The sequence below is a fragment of the Rhinoderma darwinii genome, chromosome 8 (genome assembly GCF_050947455.1).
Source record: "Rhinoderma darwinii isolate aRhiDar2 chromosome 8, aRhiDar2.hap1, whole genome shotgun sequence".
NCBI lineage: Eukaryota > Metazoa > Chordata > Amphibia > Anura > Rhinodermatidae > Rhinoderma > Rhinoderma darwinii.
In genome coordinates this window covers 24,533,432-24,557,972 of record NC_134694.1, presented here as the reverse complement: position 1 = coordinate 24,557,972, position 24,541 = coordinate 24,533,432, and the positions used below count along the sequence as shown (strand labels likewise).

The window sequence follows — 24,541 nt, the reverse complement described above, 5'->3', positions numbered from 1 at the left end:
TCTATCTATCTATCTATCTATCTATCTATCTATCTATCTATCTTTAGTCATACATCTCTATATGTGTCACAATTCTGTTCAACATGATACAAAGTTCCCTAGCTAAATACAAAGTGGGGCAATCACTGAGTAGCTTGGGATGAAATTTGCCTCGGTGTAAAGTGCCTAACCCAGCACTTAATTAATGTGAATCTATCTATCTATCTATCTATCTATCTATCTATCTATCTATCTATCTATCTATCTATCTATCTATCTATCTATCTATCTATCTATCTATCTATCTATCTATCCACAAATAATATAGCATTCATGATATTAACTACCTTTAGAGAGGAAGGAACCTCCGGTGGATTTATCACCAGTCTACCAGTTGTGGGATGCAAGCAGGTAACTATTTTTTTTACTGGAAAGTGATATGTTAAATGTATTTGATCAAAGAACTTGAACCAGTAGGAATGGGATGAGATAACATGTTCTGATTTAGAATTAGATAAATAGATAGATAGATAGTGAGATATACAGAGTTACGGTTACAATTTAATAGAATGTTATATTTGTAGATAGAAATATAGATTTAATATGTGAATAGAAAATGGCTAATAATAGATAGATAGATAATGAAATCTATGGATATATTATTTTTCTGCTTGACAAAAAAAAAGTATCGTGTATTTAACACTGCAGACTTGTTCCCTTGCAGTAGATCATGTGATGACTTGAGCGATCGTCAGACAGGAGTAGAGGGATCAGTGTATTTATTGCACTAGTTTACATACAGCAGCACATTACACATTGTATTTTATAACATAACCTATTGTTCTACTAATGATAATATTACACAGGACATGCAGACTGTTGTGATATGGATGGAATGTGAGTTCATCAATTCCCATTGTCAATGTGATTTGCAACCTAAAGTCCCCTGTTCCTTCTATAGAGGTTTCCTTGCTGCTGTGTGCAGGATATTTTGTGGGACACCTAAGATGGAGGGGAGGGGGGAGGATAGGAATGAAATGTGTTAAGTGGGGCTTTAGCAATTAACCCCCCATTTCCCTGGCTACTTGTAGCTCTTGCTTTGGCTCCACAGTAATTGGATACTGTTGTAATAAAGAATGCGGATGTTTTAAGGTTTTCAGCAACACTTCTCTTAAGAAAATCAACTGTAGACAGATTTCCAGCAGCAGGACCCCCTCCCCCCTAAATACAGCTATAAAACCCAAACTGCTCTCCATCAATTGTGGGAGATCTCCATGTCGGATTATACAGTGATACTGTGATGGGGATAGATAGAGCTCGTTCTCTGCATAGAAGGATGTAGTCACCTCTCATGCAGTGGACCCAGTAACAAACAAACACACACACACACACACACACACACACACACACACACACACACACACACAGACACTATTTTAATTGATTATTTTTTGTCCATGTGTGTGACTTTATTATCAGTTTTCCAGTATTTTGCTGATGTAAGTGCATTAGGTTCAAAACAATAGATTGTGATATCACAATAAGCAAACTTAACTCTGCTACATCTGTACTTAATCCTTTATTACTAGTATGTAGCATAGCTCTCTTAACTAAAATGACGTTTTGAATATTACTTTAACTATATATATATATATATATCTATACACGCACACGCACACACACACACACACACACACACACACACACATATATACACACATATATATATATATATATATATATATATATATATATATATATATATATTACAGACTATATATCGCCGATTTGTAATTTATATGTTGACCCCATGTAGCTGACATGGTCATTAAACTATTTTATTCACATTGATGATAACTTACTGAGATACTGTATGTCCTATGTAAAGTAATATAATATATTATGAGTCACTATAAGTTGTAATAAGTAGCAAACTCAGATGGACTTCAGTGATAGACTCAGCTGTGCTACATATGTATTCTATCTATCTATCTATCTATCTATCTATCTATCTATCTATCTATCTATCTATCTATCTATCTATCTATCTATCTATCTATCTATCTATCTAATCTATTCATGAAATGATCAGAACATGTTATCTCATCCCATTCCTACTGCTTCAAGTTCTTTGATCAAACACATTTAACATATCACTTTCCAGTAAAAAATAGCTACCTGCTTGCATCCCACAACTGGTTTACTGGTGATAAACCCACCGGAGGTCCCTTCCTCTCTAAAGGTAGTTAATATCATGTATGCTATATTATTTGTGTCTATTTATGGCCTGCACAGTCTAGTTTTGAGTGTGATATGAATGAAGAATTCTATCTATAAAAGAATTGTACAGGTATCCTCCAGGGACAACGAGAACTGTAGATCTGATCTTGCTGTCAAAAAAGCAAAGTGCCTCATGTGTTAGCAGCACATCAGTGCCCGGAAAGTGAAGAACACATCCACAGAGCATAAACAATGCAGTTATCATGAACACAAAGCATGAGGTCCTTACCCCACATCCCATCAGCTCTATATACATCATTGTCTCCCTCCTGGATGTAGAGAGGAAGAGTGATCTGCTGCTTATTACACCAGTGCAGGCAATGAATGGATTAGGCCCCATTTCCATGTGAGTAAAATGATTAATTACCCAGTGTCACTGACTGATCTATGAAGACATAACACCACAGCAGACAATGTGCAGGCAGCCTCCAGCTACAACTATGTTTTAATTCCTGCTTTATTGTATGCTCTGCTATATATTAAGTCTTAATGACCGTATGAGACTTGGGAAACATATGACAGATCAATCACATCCTCCTCCTCACTACTTCCCACTGATTCCTCTTTTTAACCCCTTCCTTACCTGTGCCATCCTAGGTCCAGCCAACCCCAGCAGAGATTATCCTATTATCATGACACATACAGGGTTTAGCTGGTAATATGGATTGTACACCAGGTTCTCAGCCTTGTGCCTTGTGCAAGGTCCCTTTGTTGGGCTTTAGTCACACTAGCTGGGCTGGGAGCTGGTATAGGCTCTGGAGTCCTAGTATCTGGCAGATGGTATACTATAGCTGGTTACTACACACAGGAGTTGGCTGGGAAGTCTCAGATATTGTGGTTTGTTCACCTGTCATCTTATTGCAGAATAGGTTGTGGGACTATCACAAGACCCAGAAAAGCTGCTTCTAAGAAATATTAATGTAGCTCTAGAAACAGGGGCTTCCATTCATACAGGGTATAGAGACTCAGACTGAGATAAGACATTGACAATATAAAGTTAAAATACAAAATCTTAGAATAATAGAATAATTGCTGGAAATTCATGTTTGTTGCTTGCCACTGCCCTATATATCTGGACATTGCCCCATTCCATTTATTTTTGCTCTAAGGGTTGTATTCTGATTTTACATATAATTTAATATCATTATCATATAAAATATTTCCCATACTCCTTTCTGTAGGTTGCTTATTGTATATCTATTTTGAACTTCTATCCTTATATTGAATGTACTGATATCATATATAGAGGATGTACATGATGGTCACAAAATGTAGTTTACCCCAATTATTCTGTTTACTATAATTCTACCTGAACAAAAAGGGGTTAAACATTTATTTCCTTTTAAGCAAAATCATAAAGACGCCAGAACAAATAGTCTTTGCTGCTCTGGTACAGGAGACTCCTCTGCATTGGGTTGGTCTGAGCAGATCCCACAGGCGCCAGATTAGGCAGCTACTTACAAATTCTGAAAGGTCCTTGTGTTTATAAGGAAATCTCCACAGGATAATACGCTAGCACTCCTTTACCCACTATTCACATACACATATACAAATAAATAAAATATAAATAAATATATAGAGACTAGGTTTATGTTGCCGGTAGTTAAAGGGTTAAACACACACACACACACACACACACACACACACACACACACACACACACACACACACACACACACACACACACACACACACACACACACACACACACAGTAAAGTGCAAAGTACATCAAACTTTTTATTGGGGGGTATTATCTATCTATCTATCTATCTATCTATCTATCTATCTATCTATCTATCTATCTATCTATCTATCTATCTATCTATCTATCTATCTATCTATCTATCTATCTATACATTTTCAGATTGATAGCGGGGAATTGCAGTATTTCATGTCCACTTGTTCTGATGCAGTATGTCAGTGGATCGTTAGCAGCTCTGTTGTATCATTGGATCTATTTCATGTATAACTAAATATTTCATACATCGGGTGGATGGGGAGGATATATATACAGTATACACCCTGTTCTATGTCTCTGATGGATTTTAAGACTGAACTGCCGAATTTGTTACACTAAATGTTTGGCTTTCCAATCAACAACTCTTTTTCTAATTGATCTTCGTTAACCCTCGTGCTGCTGGAGTGCTGCCTACAATTACATGTATTCTGCAAGGAGCCTCCGGTATTGAATGAGTTAAACTTTTCTCTCATCCCCCCCTCCTCCCGTTCTTTTTCTCTTGGATTTTTAAATTCCATCCACATTTCCAAAATGCTTTTGTATTAGAAGAGAGACCTCATGTATTCTCATTGATTGTGAATGTGAAAGACATTGACACTTTATGAGACATGACAAGGAGGTCTTTTTTTAAGCATTATTGAATGTAGTATAAGGCTGGGTTTATGACTGTTTTCTATAAATTACCTTTCCCAAAGTGCATGTTATCCAATCTATTACACTAAAATGTATATTGTGTAATAACCGTAGTAGTAGTAATAATAATAATAATAATAATAATAATAATAATAATAAAATAGATATTACCGCCCCTCTCTCTCTCTCTCTCTCTCTCTCTCTCTCTCTCTCTTTCTATAAAAAATATATTATTATAAGGTAAAGTTTCTTGCAAAAATTGGTGCATCCTGTTTAAATGCCCTTGTAGTACTTGCTATGGGAAAGAATGGATGATTTAATGAAAGAGAAGCTGAAAGAAGAGACAGCGCCCATGTCACCTCTAACATTAGGGTACAGGGTGGCATATTATGAGAGAGAGCAGAACAGACCCTCTGCTGCATGCAAACTGCTGTGCCCCCCACCCAATACACACAGTGCTATCTATAATAAGCAGCCAGTGGCAGGCAGCAGCCAATGGGGAAGAGGCCTGTGATGACGCCACAGGCCCTGTAGAAAAGGTGCAGAGCTCAGTACTCAGAACAGAAATAAAGAAGAGAGCTTCTCACTTTAAGGGATTACACCAAGTCCATGCAGAAGACCCTCCTCCCCCATTACTCATACTCAGTCCAGCCTGCAGGAAGATCTACAGGACCCACACACCACTCTCAAGTTGATTTGGGGAATTTAGTTGTGATCAATAAATAAGAATTTCTATTTCTCCGGTGCACAAACTTCTTCTCCTTGTTGGAGGACTGAGACAAAGATGTTGCAGATGATGGCTGGATCCTGTCCCTTCTGCACTAGGAAAGGCCTAGATTTCTAATTGCATCTTTTTCATCTGATCTTCATAGTATTTAAAGCTATAGGACAGTGACCACACTGAGAAGTCCTGCAACTCCAGGGGCCACCTGAGGATCATCACCAGCAGCAGCAGGAGCAGCAGCAGCAGCAGCAGCAGCAGCAATGTCCTCAAGGTTAGCCCTCTAGTTCCCGGGATCATCACATGACATTCTTCAGGACGCCTTCTTGGGACATTGACTTTTAACACCTGTGAGTTTTTGGTTTAATCGACAAGGAACTGTTCCAGGGACCAGTCTGCTCCACAGGGTGGACAGTCAATGCATGGCTTAGAACTGCAGTTTATGGAAGTAGGTTGCAGCTACCACAGCATCTGTAAAGATTCCCACCACACCTATTCTTTCCACGCTCCAGAGATGCTTTTCCACAGTCTGACAGGGGGGGAGATGCATGGGGTCATCGACGAGATGGACAGAAGAACCAAAACGGAAGCCTCAGCCATCAGCTCTGCCATAGACAGAGGGGAGACTGAAACGGTAGGCAGCGGCCGGGGTTCAAGTCTGGGGTGGAGGGAGGCCCAGGGCTGCAGCTGCAGGATACAATCGTATCAAATCAAAGATAAACAAACAATAGTAAAAACTGCTACTACTTCTTGTAATACTACTACTACTAATAGAATATGCAGCAATAATGTCAAATAGGAGGAGAGCAGCAATCTCTATGTAGAATTTACTAATATATGTGAATGATTCCAGAATCAGCTCAGCATGTTAATGTTGTCATAATATACTGCATCCAAAAACATAATACACATGTAAATATATCTAATATAACAACTCATGATAGATCTATAAACCCCGTATTATCGAAACTACATAAAGATTTAAAAGAAAGATAGCTCAATTAACCTTTATATAAAAAAATATAGAAAGATATTATTATGGATGAATTCTGAACGGTAAAATTATAATTTTTGTTTTATGATTATTATTTTGTTCAGTATTTTATAGGATATATCTCAGTGCAAATTAAAAAAAAATATTGGATCCGGGAATTTAATCTGTATTCATAACCGTTATTAGTGTCTATGTTCAGCGATATAATATATAGTAAACACCCAAGCTAGGAATTTTTATCCAAAACAAAAAATGTAAAAGCATAAAATAATATAAATAATACGTATAGTCCACAAATAATGTATAAATCTACCATATATATATATAAATATATATATGGTATATATATATATATATATATATATATATATATATATATAAAAATATATGGTATCTATATATATATAAATAATAATGATACATAATATGTATATCTAGAATATATATATATATATATATATATATATATATATATATATATATATTATACAAACTATATGTGTCTGTCTATCTATCTATCTATCTATCTATCTATCTATCTATCATCTTTCTATCTATCGATATAAATTATTGTTTGTATTAAAAGTCTCTATTTACAGACAATTATTTAAGTAAAAAAGATAAGTAATCTAAAAAAAATTCCTCTGCCCTGTAGAAGACTTTTTTTATACTTAATTTTTTTAACAAAAAAAATAAATATGTATACAGAGTTTATATGCCCAATGCTGTGACTTTCCAGGAAATTGTTATAAAATTATTAGTAGTGAGTCCAGTCCAGTGATCGGTATTTCCTATCAGCCGATATTTCCAGTGTACACAAGTGACTATTTTCAGTGTCATCTACATGTGCACAGTTAATGAATATGGATTAATAAATGTCAAATAATAGCAAGACAATATGGCCTTATTATTGTAATATTGTTTAAAAATGGATTTAAACATAACTCTTTATATAATAAAAGTACCCACACCGTCAAAAAAATATTTTAAAAAAATGCACATCTTTTTATGTATAATTTGCCATTAACAGGCAAGGCTAGGCACAATGTAGGATATATATTTTTATTTTTTTTAACCATTCAGCTTCTCTGCAGTGCCCAGTTTGCCTGTTTTTTTTTTATTTTTTATTAACAATATTATTTCTTATTGTTATACTGCTTATATTGTGTATAGGTTTATATAAAGGCGCAGGGTGATTATATACTAGCTGTTGTGCTAATGTAAAGGATTGGGGTGCATGCTGATACAATTATATAATTTTTACTTGTTTTGTGATCACGAGCTGTTAAGAAGGTGCGGGTTCTGTACTGATAATATCCCATGAAGAATTTGACAGTATAATTTGATTCTAAACTCTCGGAGGAAGTAGGATATTAATGTCTTCATATTTACCCCCCAGACGATGCCCTCCATTAGCAGTGACAGGGCTGCTCTGTGTGCCGGCTGTGGAGGGAAAATCTCGGACAGGTATTACCTCCTGGCAGTGGACAAACAATGGCACATGCGTTGCTTGAAGTGTTGTGAATGTAAATTAAACCTGGAGTCTGAGCTCACCTGCTTCAGTAAAGATGGCAGCATCTACTGCAAAGAGGACTATTACAGGTATGAGTGCCACCCTCAATGCCAACGGGTTCATATGAATTATCCATCAACTATTTGCTTCCAACTAAGATATATAGATTGCTCTGTATTTGCATTAATCGTGCACACGTAGCAGAGCTTGGCTTGTATATATATATATATATATATATATATATATATATATATATATATATATATATACTAGCTCTGCTACATGTGCATATGTACACAATTAATTGTAGTAATAATAATGATTAATTATATAAATGGAATAAATGTTTTCATTCCACACATCCTAGGCCACATTTATTTCTCATAAGTTTTATTAATACTAACCATCGCTCTATACAATATTAAAAACAACAACTGTTCAACTTGTAAAAACCCAAACCCACACCAGGTTGTGATTATATCACTTTCTCCTACAATAATACTACTACCACGACCATAAACCACTAAAATAATATTTCTACAATAAAACAGAATCCTCTGATTTCTTATAACGCTGTTTTACTATAGTATATATATTATTCTGAGTGGGGACAATAAGAATGTAAATGGTTAATTAGAACAACATCTTAATTATTATTTTATATTATTTGTTTTATTTTATTATTTTTGTACGATGTATTTAAATAATTTTGACTGTAGTTAATTCTAAATAATATCCATCCACCGTGCCTCACTAACAGGGGTCTATGATTTCTGGATGATGAGATATAAGGAGATGTTTGTTAGGGTCCTTACACTGGAGGACTGGTGGTCACCATGCATTTTTTTTTTCATAACTAAACAGGGGTGTGAAGGAAAAAAAATTATTTATTTTGACCTTCCGAGATACTTTGTTACTCCGGAGCAAGAAAATTTGCTATGACCGACATCTCCTTATATCTCAACTTGCGGGACCACCTTAATTTTCCAAGTTAAGTAAATTCCAGTGAAACCATTGTTACATTGGGTATTATTGGCATTAGGTCTAGTAAATAAAAATTTTACATATTAAGTATGAATAATTAACAACTATTTTTTATCGAGAAGTCTTTCCAGGTCTCAATAATTTGCCGAAATTAGATATCCTATAATTCTCTATTATTTTGGAACTACACGTCACATACAGTGCTGGTGGTGGGTAGAAGCCAATGTGCTTCTTAAAGGGACATACATCCTAATGTATATTATGTTTACATTGGCTACGTAAGCAGCCTTTTGAGACTGTGAAAAGTAAGTCCAAACAATGATCACTACTTCATGTCACATATATATATAGCCCTACCTCCATTCACACTGACATATGAATGAATGACATTACCAGATTTTCCAAACGTTTTGTACATTGTCCCTTTAAGTCCAGTGAAAGTTGTACTGTCCTAATTTAATTGGCTATAACGGTGCCCTTGCTCTGTATTTGCAGGAGGTTTTCTGTCCAGAGATGTGCCAGATGTCACTTGGGGATCTCAGCCTCTGAGATGGTCATGAGAGCCAGGGACTTAGTCTACCACCTTAACTGCTTTACCTGCAACACTTGCAACAAAATGTTGACCACTGGGGACCATTTTGGGATGAAGGACAATCTGGTCTACTGCAGGCTCCACTTTGAGACTTTAATCCAGGGAGAGTATCAAGTCCATTTCAATCACTCGGATGTGACATCAGGGAAGGGTTCAGGACTGGGGTCTGGGGCTACCTCCTTGGGGCTGCCTTATTACAATGGTGTGGGAACTGTGCAGAAGGGCAGGCCTAGGAAGAGGAAGAGCCCAGGGCCTGGTGCAGACCTAGCAGCCTACAATGCAGGTAAGCAGCAGCAGCACTCTCATTTATTCCTAATGCTGTGTTTTCCTCCTGATTACACAAAACAGCTTCCATTTATTAAATCTCAACTGATAATAATAGTCTGGCTGGGGATAATTATTTGCATCGAGTGCTGTCAAGCTGGTAATTGCAGGAGCCAGGATCTTAGCATTTCTTCACTTCAGGTAGAAATGCAGTGAATGTAAATAAGGTAGAGAGGAAGAGGCTTCTTGAGGAGGTCATCTGATCAGGAAAGACTAGCTGCACTGCCTCAATGGATCCGAACTATAATGGGACTGTAAAATATACAGAGTCCCTCTCCATGTCTGTCTCTAATTAATTATACAACCAAATTACATATAAGGATGTAGGTGGAGTGTGCAGAGTATGGGTTGCACATGACTATCTATCTATCTATCTATCTATCTATCTATCTATCTATCTATCTATCTATCTATCTATCTATCTATCTATCTATCTATCTATCTATCTATCTATCTATCTATCTATCTATCTATCTACAGATATACTTTAACCCTAGCAGTGCTGAAAGGGGTGTGCTTTGTGCTTGCTAGTACAGGGGATTAAGCACGTGTTGCAGGTGCCAGGCCTGAGTGGAGTGCTGGGTAATCAGATGTGAGTGGCAGTGCAGCTCCTGCATCAGGTTCCAGTCTGCACAGAAGCGCTCAATAAATAACAGAAATAGGCTGTGATTGCGGCTTTCCTGACTGTATTTGTGTTAATAATTACACCCAGTAACACAATTCTGGTCCCTGCTTTATACATCACCTCATAAAGAGCAGACCAATTTCCCCTCTAAAATCATACCCAGCAGCACATGAGTCATGTAAGATTATTAATACTATGTTATTGCATACGGACAGAGCTCATTATATATATATATATATATATATATATATATATATATATATATATATATATATATATATATATATATGTGTGTGTGTGTAAAATTAGAAGTATCTTCATTGGGGAGAGGAGGTCGATACACAAAAGAGGGAAATGTTACTATTGTAGCTTAAAAAAATATCACAGACGTTGATGTTGACATTGGAAGAATGAATACAAATTCAGGCCTATTATACTTATTATTTGTAACCATTGTTAATAAAGTGTCGGCTGGTTCTTTATAATCGCACGAGAAATATAACTTTACAGTTTTGCAAGTTTGATTTGAATAGAATAGATCGATATCGGCAGCATTATATCGGGGGAATATTGAAGTCATAGGGATCTCGACTGATTATGAAGTAGGAAAATATACCGAACATTTAGTGATTTATGATTCACTGTTGTTTAGGGTCACTAAAAGTGATTTGGATTTGTTCTTTTGAAGACCGTTCTGTACAAGATGTGCAACTACTGAACTTGACAGATAACTTTTGTTGATGAGGTGTCTATGTACCGATGATAGTATTCTTGTTTTTGGCATAATAATTAGAATAAGATTTTGTTTAAAAAGGCAATTTTTTTTTATAGATCATGAGAGAATATAGAGAAAAATAATCTAAAGATATACAGAATATGTGTGTATCTGTATAATCTGAGAGCGATAGATAAATGAATAAATAAATGAGTGAATAGAAAATACAAATAGACAAATACACATAATATAGTGATAGGATATATATATAATAAGACAGATAATAGAGATAGACAGAAAGTATATATATATATATATATATATATATATATATGTACATGTATATGTAAATAAAATATATATAAAGATAGATATGATATAGATAAAGAGGACAAATGGATTAGATATATAGATAGATTGATGGATTGATAGAACAATGTGTGATGAGTAAATATTTACGTTGGTAGATAATACATAACCTATCTATAGATACATGGATATAACATATATATATATATATATATATATATATATATATATATATATATATATCATACATAAAGATAATGGATGAATATTAATTTTGTGTGAAGTAATAATAACCCAGCATTGTCTCCCCCAAACTCATGCCAATGTAATTAATAATGTCACTTCTCAGGCGGAAATCTGCTTCTGTCAGAGACTTTTTAGATAAGTATTTCTGGTCCATTTGACAACAAAGGGGTTAACGTTTAACCATTTGCACTATCTGTATTAATCTTGTTTAGTCCCTGTGTGCTTTGTTAAGGGGTAAAGAGATTCCATTGTGCCCCAATAACTGTGCAGGGTCCAGAAGATTTAGCTGGGGCAATTTGGATGTAGATGGATCTTGACAAGCAGAAAATAGCTCAGAAGGGAACTAGGACTTCAAAAAGCCTCTATCCCTCTCTCTATGTGATCGGAATTCTCCCTCAACTTTTAGCATAGGAGGCTGATGGCTTTTTTTTTTCTAGGTCAGTAAATCAAGGCCTGGGATAGTTCTCATACAGGAGCACCTGTAAAGTAAAAAGTGGGAGATATTACCTGATGCCAACACTCCCCACAGACTGGGATCTTTTATTCTTTCTAGTCTCCCTATAAAATGAATGCATCCTAGTGTCCCTGGGCAAGGCTGGTTGTTTCGGTCCTGGCAAGGAATGTGATCACAAATTATTAGTGCCAGGCCTCATCTCTAGTTACATAATACAGATATATCAGTTAAAGGGGACTGTGAATATTCTCATCACTACTAGAACCAATGCTAATTGTAGTAGTAATATTAATATTGATGGTGGTAGTAGTAGTAGTAGTAAAAACAATGAAAATATTAATCATTATAGTAGTTGTGATTAATAATTATAGAAGTAATAGTAATAAAAGTAGTACAAATATGGAAGCCATAATAATGAGAATAAAACAGTAGTAACAATTATAGTAATAATGAGAATCATCAACATGGTAATAATAATATTAGCAACAACATTAATAGTAAAGACAATAAATGCAGTAATAATGGGTAATGGGTATTATAGTAGTATTACTAGTAGCTGAAGTAGTTTTAGACTATTAAGTATTAATAATAGTAGTACCAGTTGTAGTAATAGTAGTATGAATAATAATTGTAGTAGTAATTGTAGAGGTAGTAACAGTGGTGACAATAGTTGTAGTACTAGTAATATAAACAACAACAACAACAAGAACAATAATAATAATAATAATATAATAAGTAGTAGTAGTAGTATTAGTAGTAGTAGTAGTAGTAGTAGTAGTAGTAGTAGAAGTAGTAGTAGTAGTAGTAGTAGTAGTTAGATTGTACTACCACTACAACTAATGATGTAATAATGCTCTTGTGAACATCTTTCTGCATTTCTTGCTACTAGCCCTATCATTGTAGTAGTGTAATGTACTATATAATGTACTGTAGTAATGACCACTGCGTAACAATATTATTCTGTGTATGTTATTTGTTTTATAGACTATTGACAAGCTGTTTACATTGGAATGGTACATTGAGAGCAAGGAGATTTCTACCCTTCCCCCCTGCAGAGTAGTCTTTGGGGTGAATGCTGAGGCTGAATCCCTACATGAGGACTTAATTCCCAGGGAAGAATGAAAGTATATGGATTGTATGGTGAAAGATTATTATGAGGGTGCTCTGCATTGTCTTGGGTTTAGCTTTCTCTGACTATTGTGAGTTTTCTCTTTTCTTCAAGACAATGGAGGGTTTAATGTAAGAGGAAATGAGCTCCTGAGTGCTGACTCCATGATGGGACGGCACTTCTAGAGGTAGATGTAAGCCTGGACTTTATTCTCATAGCTTCCATGTATAATGTAGAATAGAATATTTAACCAATTGTTCATTCTTGGTATCAAAATACATTCCTTTCTCTATCAGGATGTAAAGGGTTAATGGAACTCTATGAAATGTATCTTAAGAGGAAGTATATAATAACATAACAGCAATGCATACGGAAATGATATACTGATTCTATCTATCTATCTATCTATCTATCTATCTATCTATCTATCTATCTATCTATCTATCTATCTATCTATCTATCTATCTATCTATCTATCTATCTATCTATCTATCTATCATCTTTAGTCCAATGACACTATCTTTATGGAGAATATATAATAATACATTTACATGATAACTAGCTATAAGTATGTGTGTGCATACAAAATAGAAACATGGCTCTGTTTCCTACCTGCTTTTCTTACCTATTCCCAGTGAAAATCGATAATTACACAACGATTATGTCGGTCGGAAATCTTGTACTCTATAATTATTTTATCAAATTGAGCCTATGACACCCAGGACGGAAATATCAACAACACAGTCAAATAAATGAACGATGATCGCGAGAAAAAAAAAAATGCTACAAACGAACAAAAATAAATAAATAAATAAATAAATAAATAAGGAATTATTAATAAGAACCGTTACTATATAATATCAGAACATGTCTCAAATTAAAGCAGTATTAAATAAAATCAGTATTAAATAGATATGTATAGCAATAGTCTAATGGAAACGTTCAATATATTGTAAAACAAATTAATACTTGCTGTTTAAACCCACTGAACCCCAATAGTGTTTATAAAATAAAGTTACATTATATTTAACGAAATTTATTTTCCCATGTATTGTAAATTAGTAAAAAGGATTGAAAGAAGCAATTGAGCTTCTGTTATTTTAAGCAGAACGAAGTGCCAATGCTATAATGTTCTCCTGGTGACGCTGTTTGCCTGTGAATTGCAGCTCTCCAACTCCTCCTAGAGGAAGTTTAGGCTAAGTGCAGTTTAAATAATTTCAGAGTTCATGGGGGTGGGTGGAGAAGATTTCCATTGTAGAACAACTTTTAAACGATGAATACACACACAGACTATGAAATCACACACACACACACACACACACACACACACACACACACACACACACACACACACACACACACACACACACACACACACACACACACACACACACACACACACACACACACACACACACACTCTCTCTCTCCAAAAATGTGCACTTTGTTGTTATTATTTTATTATAATATTTTTTGAAAGATATTTTTCGGTTTTATTTTTTTCATCTGATCCCAGCTGATTCCACAACTGATGTGAAATAATATCAGTGTGCATCAGTTTTTCAATCATTTTTTTTTGTTCTATTCCCAGGACCTTAAGGATTTACATGGACTTTGTTCACAATAAATCTTTTGTTTCCATTTTTTATTGGTGCAGTTTGTCATCATCTTATGCTAGAAATACATTTAAGCAGTTAATGGACCTATTAAAAAAAAAAAAAAAAAGCCATGCCAAATTTTTGGTGCATCTGTCTCTAAAAGAAAAAATAAGAAAATAAAAAATGCCAGTGTGGATAGTCATCTTTTCCTATATGTTTTTGTTAAAAATATGGAGGCAAATAGTAGTGTGAATGCTGTCTAACTCACTTCAATGTCAGCTTGCGTTTTTTTTAAGGAGCCCAGAGACCCAGAGGGTGAAAATGTATTATGAAGCTGTGTCACCCTCTTGTATTTTATGTCCTGCCTTTTCAAAGATGTTTTCTAGAGGTTGACTTTGTATTTCTTTTAGCTTTGCTTCTACTTAGTAATTTAGAATTTTAACAATAATAATGAACATTTTTAGTGCAATATCATGACATAACCATAATAATTTTTGGTTCTATTATGGCTTTTGTACACTGCACTATCACGTCTGTGTGATCATTTGCTTTGGAGAGGAAGGGGTTAAGATAATCTACGGCATGCACTGTTAAATAGAATTAACATTTTCTCTGGGGAAACATATTATTGCCACAACTCTTATTTTATCTTGTGATGTAAATGGAGTTCAATGTTATTTTTTTTTGAAAGTTCATAAGGGAATGTTACTTTATTGCAGTATTGTCCAATATTCAGCATCAGTCCTCTGGTGACATTTGTCTATCCCTGAATTATATTTTTAATTCCAGAATTGCTATTAAAAAAAAAATCAAGTTTTAGGAATAATCCTAAAACGATGCTATAGTGCGCCTCTGTGTTCTGCAATTTATATGTAAGTGGGGAATATGATGCAGTTATACTTTTATTTTTTTTTGTATTTTTTTTTTTTGTTTAATTATTTTACACATTTTTGCCATGGCACTCACTTTCTTCTCACATCGCCAGGCTGCTATTGGGGTGATCTGCTATCACCATGGGGCTACCAGTGGTTAGATTAGATAAAATGCCACTTGAACACATTGCAAGTTAAAATGCAAGAGTCAGAAAAGAACAATTCTACACCTTCCTATATGATAGATTCATGCCTGAACATCATGCTCAATGTTCCCTAGTGTCCTGATGACTGTTTCCTATATTGTATAAGCAGATTACTGTACCCTGAGTCATAACTGGAAAGGTTATCTATCTTACATATTTTATTTTTCATTAATGAGCACCATTTAAATACTATTTAATAAAAAAAAGGAAAAAATAACATTGAAATAGAAAAAACAAATAAAAAATTAAATATAAAATAAATATATGTAACACAATAACTAATAAATTACATACACAATGATTTCTACTAATATATTCTGTATCAAATATATCAAAAATAATGAAACCCCCCCCCCCCGAAAAATCTTGAATTGCCTTGTACGCTGGAAGAGAATTTAGATCTACAAAACATTTTAAAACTGCACTGATAGGAAAAGTATTTGGTTCTAAATATTCATATGTAAAATTCAATCCATCATGGTGGATTTGTGTTCATTTCCATTGCCCACTCAAGCTAAGGCTGAATTCACAATAGTATTTGTTTGCTTCCCACTTGTTTTCAATTGATCCAAACCAATTGGACTAATGCATAATATGATATAAGGCTGCATTCACACTAGTGTTTGTTATTACATAAAAAAAGCATAAAGAGAGGATCCTCTGATGGATCCCATTAATTTCTATGGAAATTAAAATGATGACAAAGTGCATCAGTCAAATACAGGGAAATAAAAACTCCAGTGTGTACAGAGCCCCTGTCTATCCATAAAATAGAACCAGATCCAAAAAACTTATTGACATACTGATTATACCTCCGTTTGGATTAGGTGAACAATAAATACAAAACTAAAAATATGCAGCGAAAAAACGCATGTGTGAATACGTCCTTAATTTGAATCAAGTCCTGTCATGAGACCTAAAGACATAACATGGCTTTGTCCAACCTGGTATTTTTGTATACATTTTTAAAATATATTTAAAATAATACAATAAAGTATATATTGATGAATCCCTTTAATTGCTATAATACTTCAAACGATGACAAAAATGCATTAAAAAAAAGCAGAAACAGAACCGCCTGTGGACTTGATAAAACAAACAGATCCTGAGTGAAATGATGGAAACTGAAGTTTCATACAGTCTAGTTTTGCCAAAATGTGTCTTTCCTTTTTTTTTAATTTTTTTTTTTATTCAAAGATAAATATAAAGATGGGAAATGCAAACAATGAGCAATTATTCTAAATCAAAACCCTAAATATATATATGTGTATTTATTTATTTATTATTATTATTATTTATTTTTTATTTATTTAACATCAAGAAGCTGAGATACAGTGTATTTTCCATACAAGGTATGCAAATGTCTTTTAAATTCTTCTACAGATAAACTTTTACTTTCTGCAGTATTTTTTTTTTAAATTCCAAGAATGTTATCACATCGCCCTGACTTTAGGAATCTAGGATATAAAACCTAAAAAAAACCTAAAACCTAAAAAACACCCTAAAAAAAAAAAGCTCCTGCATTAGATATTAGATATAAGCATTTAACTAACAAAACGCCCAGTCATATAATCCAAGAGGTATATATATATATATATATATATATATATATATATATATATATATATATATATATATATATATATATATATATAAAAAAGTCTTATATTAAATCTGATACTTGTGAGAAAATCTGTTCCTACATTCCAATGTTATACTCACATTATAGTGTTTATTTGCTATGATGTCCCAGTATCTGAATATTATACAGTTACTATAATATAAAAAATTTCAATGACGAAAAAAAAAATCATGTAAATGAATATTTATCAATAATTCATTTAAAAATAAATTGGAAACCTGTAAGTATTACCTAGTGTAAATGTTTACACCAATACCTTGATTTTCAAAAATTCCAATGATTTATGAATTCGATATCAGTGTTTCCTGTAAAACTATCTCAAGGTCATTGCAAGGAATCTATTTTTCCCACTCTTTACATAATATTAATATTATCCACAAATACGGCAATACATTATGCATGACCTTATCAGAGGCTATTTAATGAGTTAATTATATCTGTTCCCACAGTGGCAGACATAATGCAGTATCATTGCTGCCAAGCTGTCATTCTTACACTATGCCTTGTAATTAACTCTGCCACGTTTGATGGAGGTTTAATGGCTTGGCATGGCAGTTGAGTGACTCTGCAAGTTTTCAGTCTGTAAACTTCCATTTGTGTTTTCCTTCATAAATCCTTAACATGATTATCATGTGATTCTTACCATGTCTGTATTATTATAGAATGTAGGTATGAATACAATGCAGTTACAAGGCCAAGGTGTTATATACCAGCTACACTCTATAAACATTTAATTTGTAAGCACTTTATGCTTTCCCCTACCTCTATGACCAAAACCCATGAGGCCTGCTGTCATTGCATTCAATTGTTGTGTTTATGTGTCAATCTGGATATGGTCAAAGCAAAAATGGCACACATGCCTCAGAATATATGGCGGTCAGAACATACTGATGTATTACACCATTTTTTGGCATTTTACCCAATTATTGTCATATTCTTTAGAGGGCATAGCTAAATATTTCTAATACACCAATGCCACCTAAACACTATAAATAAATAAATATGCATTGCTGCTGAATCTACGTACAATAGTGAGGTCCTTAGGGCACATTTTGATCAAATTGTGTGAGCCCACCTGCCAGGACAAGGCGACCTCTATAAGTTGGGTCCCTACGCTGCACAAACACCCAGAACTGGGACTAATCTATCTATCTATCTATCTATCTATCTATCTATCTATCTATCTATCTATCTATCTATCTATCTATCTATCTATCTATCTATCTATCTATCTATCTATCTATCTATCTATCTATCTATCTATCTATCTATCTATTTATCATTCTAATCTATCTATCTATCTATCTATCTATCTATCTATCTATCTATCTATCTATCTATCTATCTATCTATCTATCTATCTATCTATCTATCTATCTATCTATCTATCTATCTATCTATCTATCTATCTATCTATCTATCTATCTATCATCTATTCTATCTATTTATTTATCATTCTAATCTATCTGTCTGTCTACACAATTGATACAATGCAACACAATAGTTAGTGGAGAGGAAACAAACTAGAGGAAACTTACCCAAGCACATAGAGAACATGCAAATTCTATGATTATATTGCTCTGATTTTCCACTGCAAATGTTGGTGCAGATTCGGGGGAATTACGCAACAAATATTTGACAGGTAATTCAGATGTTGCGGATATCACAGCGGACTTGCCGCAGATTTCAGTTTTTGCATTGCAAAGGCTGAAATCCGCAGTAAAACTCCGCTACTTCTCCGCAACATAATGAGCATGCTCCGAAGTGAAAATTCTGCACCGCAGCCTAATTTCCACACCGTTATTTCCCGCAACGTCTGAACTAAGTTACCTAAAAATGTATAGAAACCAATGTAAAAAACGGCTGCTGCAGATTTCCACTGCGGACTGTGCGCAGCAGAATTCAACAGCAATTCCGCCACGTCTGAATGTGCCCTTATGATATCACAGCGATATGATGTAGCTTTGAACTGTATGAAATGACAGTCGGCTCTCCTACATAGGCTAATTCAACCCTGATGTCTCTCTCTCTCTCTCTCTCTCTCTCTCTCTCTCTCTCTCTCTATATATATATATATATATATATATATATATATATATATATATAGAAAGGACAGTACATATCAGATATTGATTCTGTAATGCGACGTTCCAACAACACCCTTTCCATGAATTTCATGGTACAATGATGAACTTTGGTTCTGTATAAAACCCTAGGAAGTCCGCTCTTGAAAAGTACTTATTCGATTTCATGCACTCCGGTTCTACTTGTATTTAGATTTGATTTGTTTTACATGTGTTGAATATCTTCTCCTATTGCACCATAAACGAAACCACGCATCACCTTCTTACATAAGCTAGACAATCCTAGAGACACAGCTTCCTAAACATCGCTACACAGCTATAAATTTATATGTACATTTGCTATTTCTCTCATATTATTATATATTAAAGATATAGCAGAGCTGAGTTAGTAATTTCAGCTTGTTTTGTGTACTGTTATAATGAATTGAGGTAAGCAAATACAAATACTTGCCTTCCTACGTAAAACCGCAGATAATACAGCTCAGCTCTGCTACATCTGTACATATTAAACATCATTAACGTCTCTCAAATCCATTTATAGGATACAAGATCACAAGTATTCTAAGCACTTGTCTGCGGAGACCTCTCTATGCTAGGTTTGTCAGTGCAGCAGACCTGAGTGAGTTATTGTATAGGTTCTAAGTTTGAATTTGGCACAACTTGTCATGATATCATGATGTGTTATCAGTGATTTTCCATAGCGCTGAAGGTAAACAGATTGCAATGACAAATTCAGTTCGACTACTTCTGCGACCATTGAAGGTTGGTCATAGAAATTCTAGCTTGTTTCCCAAAGAGATTTACCCTATTGCAGTCCTTCAAGAGATTCAACACACTCAGACAAGAGGGATAAACCCAGTCGGCTGCACAATGCGCTTCATTGTGTTATAAGTGCTGGACTTATTCTTTCTGTAAAGTAATTCCCAACCAAATATCCAAATAGGCAGAAAAGAATCTTAACTCTTTGCTGTATAAGAACGGTCTATATCCCTAGGCCCTATAAACCTCATTGAGTTGATTCAGTGTAAAATACATTTCAGAGCTTTGGCTTATTTTCATTACTACGTCTAAAAAGTCAATGGCAACTAAAACTGATATAGCAGAGCTCAATTTGTTATTTATATCGTTGGGATTTTATCATCACCTCATAACTCTAGGTTTACCTTTTAGTTCTGTAAAAGCACAAATAAATTGCAACATCTCAGTGTCGCAAATTCTGCTCTTTTACATATAGCAATTCTGTTTTCAGTTTCTGAAGAATGTTTATAGTAAAGAAGCAGGATTAAGTCTTTTCCTTAAGCCTTAGGCCAGGCCTACTTTAAAGGGCACGTTCAGACGTGGCAGAATTTTTCTCCTGCAAATGTTGCTGTAGATTTGCAGCAATTATGCAACGAATTTGCAGCAACATTTGCATATTTGACAAGTAAGGGCACATTCAGACGTGGCGGAATTGCTGTTGAATTCCGCTGCCGACAGTCCGCAGTGGAATTCTGCAGCAGCCGTTTTTTTCATTTCTTTCTATACAATTTTTAGGAAAGTTAGTTCAAACATTGCAGAAAATAACTGTGCGGAAATCAGGCTGCGGTGCAGAATTTTCCCTCCGCAGCATGCACTTTCCATTGCGGAGAAGAAGCGGAATTTCACTGCAGATTTCAGAGTTTGCAATGCAAGAACTGAAATCTGTGGCAAGTCCGCTGTGATATCTGCAACGTCTGAATTACCTGTCAAATATGCAAATGTTGCTGCAGATTCGTTGCGTAATTGCCCCAAATCTGCACCAACATTTGCAGCGGAAAAATTCTGCCACGTCTGAACATGGCCTAATTCAGATGTTGCGGATATCACAGCAGACTTCCTGCAGATTTCAGTTTTTGCATTGCAGAGGCTGAAATCCGCAGTGAAATTCCGCTGCTTCTCTGCAACATAATGTGCATGCTGCGGAGGGAAAATTCTGCACCGCAGCCTAAATTCCACACAGTTATTTTCCGCAATGTCTGAACTAAGTTTCCTAAAAATGTATAGAAACCAATGTAAAAATCGGCTGCTGCAGAATTCCACTGCGGACTGTCCACAGCGGAATTAAACAGCAATTCCGCCACGTCTGAATGTGCCCTAACAGGAGCTGTATCTGTATTAGGCCTTATTCACACGAACGTGTTTAACGTACGTGATACGCGCGTCGCACGGACCTATGTTAGTCAATGGGGGTGTTCAGACATTCCGTGATTTTCACGCAGCGTGTTTCCGCTGCGTAAAACTCACGACATGTCCTATACTTGAGCTTTTTTCGCGCATCACGCACCCATTGAAGTCAATGGGTGCGTGAAAATCACGTGCAGCTCTTCTGCGTGTCGCGTGTGATTCGCGCAACAGTAGATAAAGAAATGAAGGAAAAAATAAAAGCACTTCCTTGATTTCTTTTTCTAAACATCAAAACCGCGTGTCATAAGGATGGCATATGCGCGAAAATCACGCAGCCACGCAGCAAACATTTATGACACTCGGAACTGCAACGCGCGCAAAACGCACACGTTTGTGTGAATAAGGCCTTAAACTGCTTGTTGGAGTATCAACCATGGGGTGCTGATCTGAGATTTAACAATGAATGTTCTTTTCAGATACACTCATATATAAAGAAAATATAAAAAAGAGGGGTGTAGCTATAGAGGGTGCAGTCTTATCAGGGCCTGGAGCTTATGAAGCCATGGCCCAGAAGGTCCCCTTGCCCCATATGAGAAAACCAGTACTGGTATGGGATAAGTGGGTGCCCTTATTACATTTTAGCATTGGGGCACAAGTTACGCCTCGGATTATAAAAGAACATACATAAAAATTGTTATAATAATCAATGGGATCTTCTTCCAATGTGACCTACAGATGTAGTGGAGCTAAGTTTATAATTTTGCTCAACTCATTGGAATAATAATACATTATTATACAGTATATGGCTGGAATTTTCTGGAGTAGTTTTTGCATTTTCTTGCACTTTTTGGAGCCAAAGCCAGGAGTGGATCCAAAAGGAAGCAAATGTATAAAGGAAAAACGTATACGTTTCCTTTCTGTTGGATTCACTCCTCGCTTTGGCCCAAAACATGCATCAAAAACTGCATGTGTGAATCCCGCTTATGTGTAAAAGCAGCACTTATAAAACATTCTTTTTTGCTCTATTTGACATAACAAAATCATGAGTTAAAGCAGCAGATTCCTTGGAGTTTATTCCACAGAATAGTTTTGGAGTGAACACCCCTCTCTCTGCATTGCGAAATGAAATGATTTGGCGTAGGCCTGTGCCAGAGTACTTTGCAAGCAATCAACAGATTTCATGTGTCACTATTACAATAACAAGTTTTGCTGTCCTTTGGAGACAAGTCAGTTGGTTTTGGCTGCGGCTAAAGCTAGTTTTATTTTCAAAAGCAATAGATTTTTTTTTTCGAAGTCAGACCAAAGAACTGCTGAAAATTGAAACCAGTTTTTAAACCACATATACTTTGCTTTCCAGATCGTTTTCTTAGGCTCTGTGTTCTAAGCGTTCTTTAAAAATAATAATAAAAAGAATTATAAAATGGAATATTGCTCGGGCCGGGTGTAGTGGGAAATGTTTTTATCGAAAATTTTTGAAAGCATTTATTCTTAGACCACAAAGAAAATTCCAAACATGGCATTAGTAATAGGAGCCTTCAAAAAGATCATCTTTGATTGAGAATAGCTGCTACAAGCTTATGTAGTGTACGTTGTATCAAGCTACTTGTTTTCTTGTACTCTGTGGAATGTAAAGTGATGAGATGTTGTACGGTGTTTAATGAGTTAAGTACAGAGTTCCATGGACAATTGCCAGCTGCTAAACTGTTTGGCAACCTATCAAATGGCATACCTTCAAACTCATGGTGGTTTACTCTTCAGCAAGGAATACCCCAACCTACCATATTAATAATATTAATAATAATAATAATAATAATCGTAATAATAATAATAATAATAATAATAATAATAATAATAATAAGTCTTCTTCTTCACCTTCTTTTTATCTTCTTGTGCTGTTTTCTTAAAGGGATTGTCTGAGATTAAAAAAAAGGATCTGCATTTTTTTCCCCAGAAATAGCGCCACTCTTCTTCATGGGCCATGACTGGTACTGCAGCTCAGCCCCATGTAAGTGAATTGCTGCAATAACACAGCTAATGGACAAGTGTGGCACTGTTTTTATGAAAAAAAGCAGTCTTTCTCTCTCTCTAAACTCAGGCAGCCCCTTTATTTATTAATATTGTTCTCATAGTCATGCACCATATTTGTATTTTTAACAAACTGGGTGAGAAAAAACTCAGGAAGTACTCAAATAACTACTAAAGTGTTGGATTGACCTCATCATTATGAGTGTGCATTTAACCAATGGGTGTAACTATGTCGTCTTTGGCTGATTCCTGACTTTCGACTCATTCTGTGTTTCCTTTAGTAAGAACTTGCCTGTTTAGGTTCACAAGATCCAATATGAACAATAGTCTATTATATGTAACTAAGGTTTTGAGTTGAGGGCGCCGTTAAAAATAAATTTTCTCTATACTATGATAATTTACTATAGAAATGAAGCAAGAATTAGCTAGTAATGTGCTAGTAATGGGCTGTATGTATAAAAAATAGCGCAGATGAACAGTGTAGCATTTGCGCATAGCAACTAGTTGCTATATGACTGCTCCACTATTTGTCTACTACATGTGTTGTGCATTTCTGAAAAATATTTACATATGATTTATATTTGCAGACCTTCTTAAAGGGGTTTTCTGTCTTTAAAAATTATATGTAAGTGGTATAACTGCAGTAGCATTAGTTACTCACTAATGTACTCTCTGTAGCTGAAATGTCTCTGTAAGGTTACTCTATCATCAAGATTTCTGTTTTTCTGCCCTGTCATAAGAGCAAGAAACCAAACA

The 24,541-nt window shown here is 35.0% G+C and overlaps 1 protein-coding gene across 2 annotated transcripts in view; it reads left to right on the top strand.

The window, feature by feature from the left end:
• LHX2 (LIM homeobox 2) overlaps window positions 1-24,541 on the top strand; it is a 33,476-nt gene that overhangs the window by 1,490 nt on the left and 7,445 nt on the right. Inside the window, exons 1-3 of one of the 2 annotated variants that reach the window (XM_075835507.1) lie at window positions 5,152-5,986; window positions 7,746-7,948; window positions 9,339-9,718. In XM_075835507.1, the coding sequence (XP_075691622.1) occupies window positions 5,771-5,986; window positions 7,746-7,948; window positions 9,339-9,718 (799 nt within the window). In that variant the 5' untranslated portion in view covers window positions 5,152-5,770. Of the gene's footprint in view, window positions 1-5,151; window positions 5,987-7,745; window positions 7,949-9,338; window positions 9,719-24,541 lie in introns of those variants that run through there. The other variant, XM_075835509.1, reaches the window with a different exon arrangement.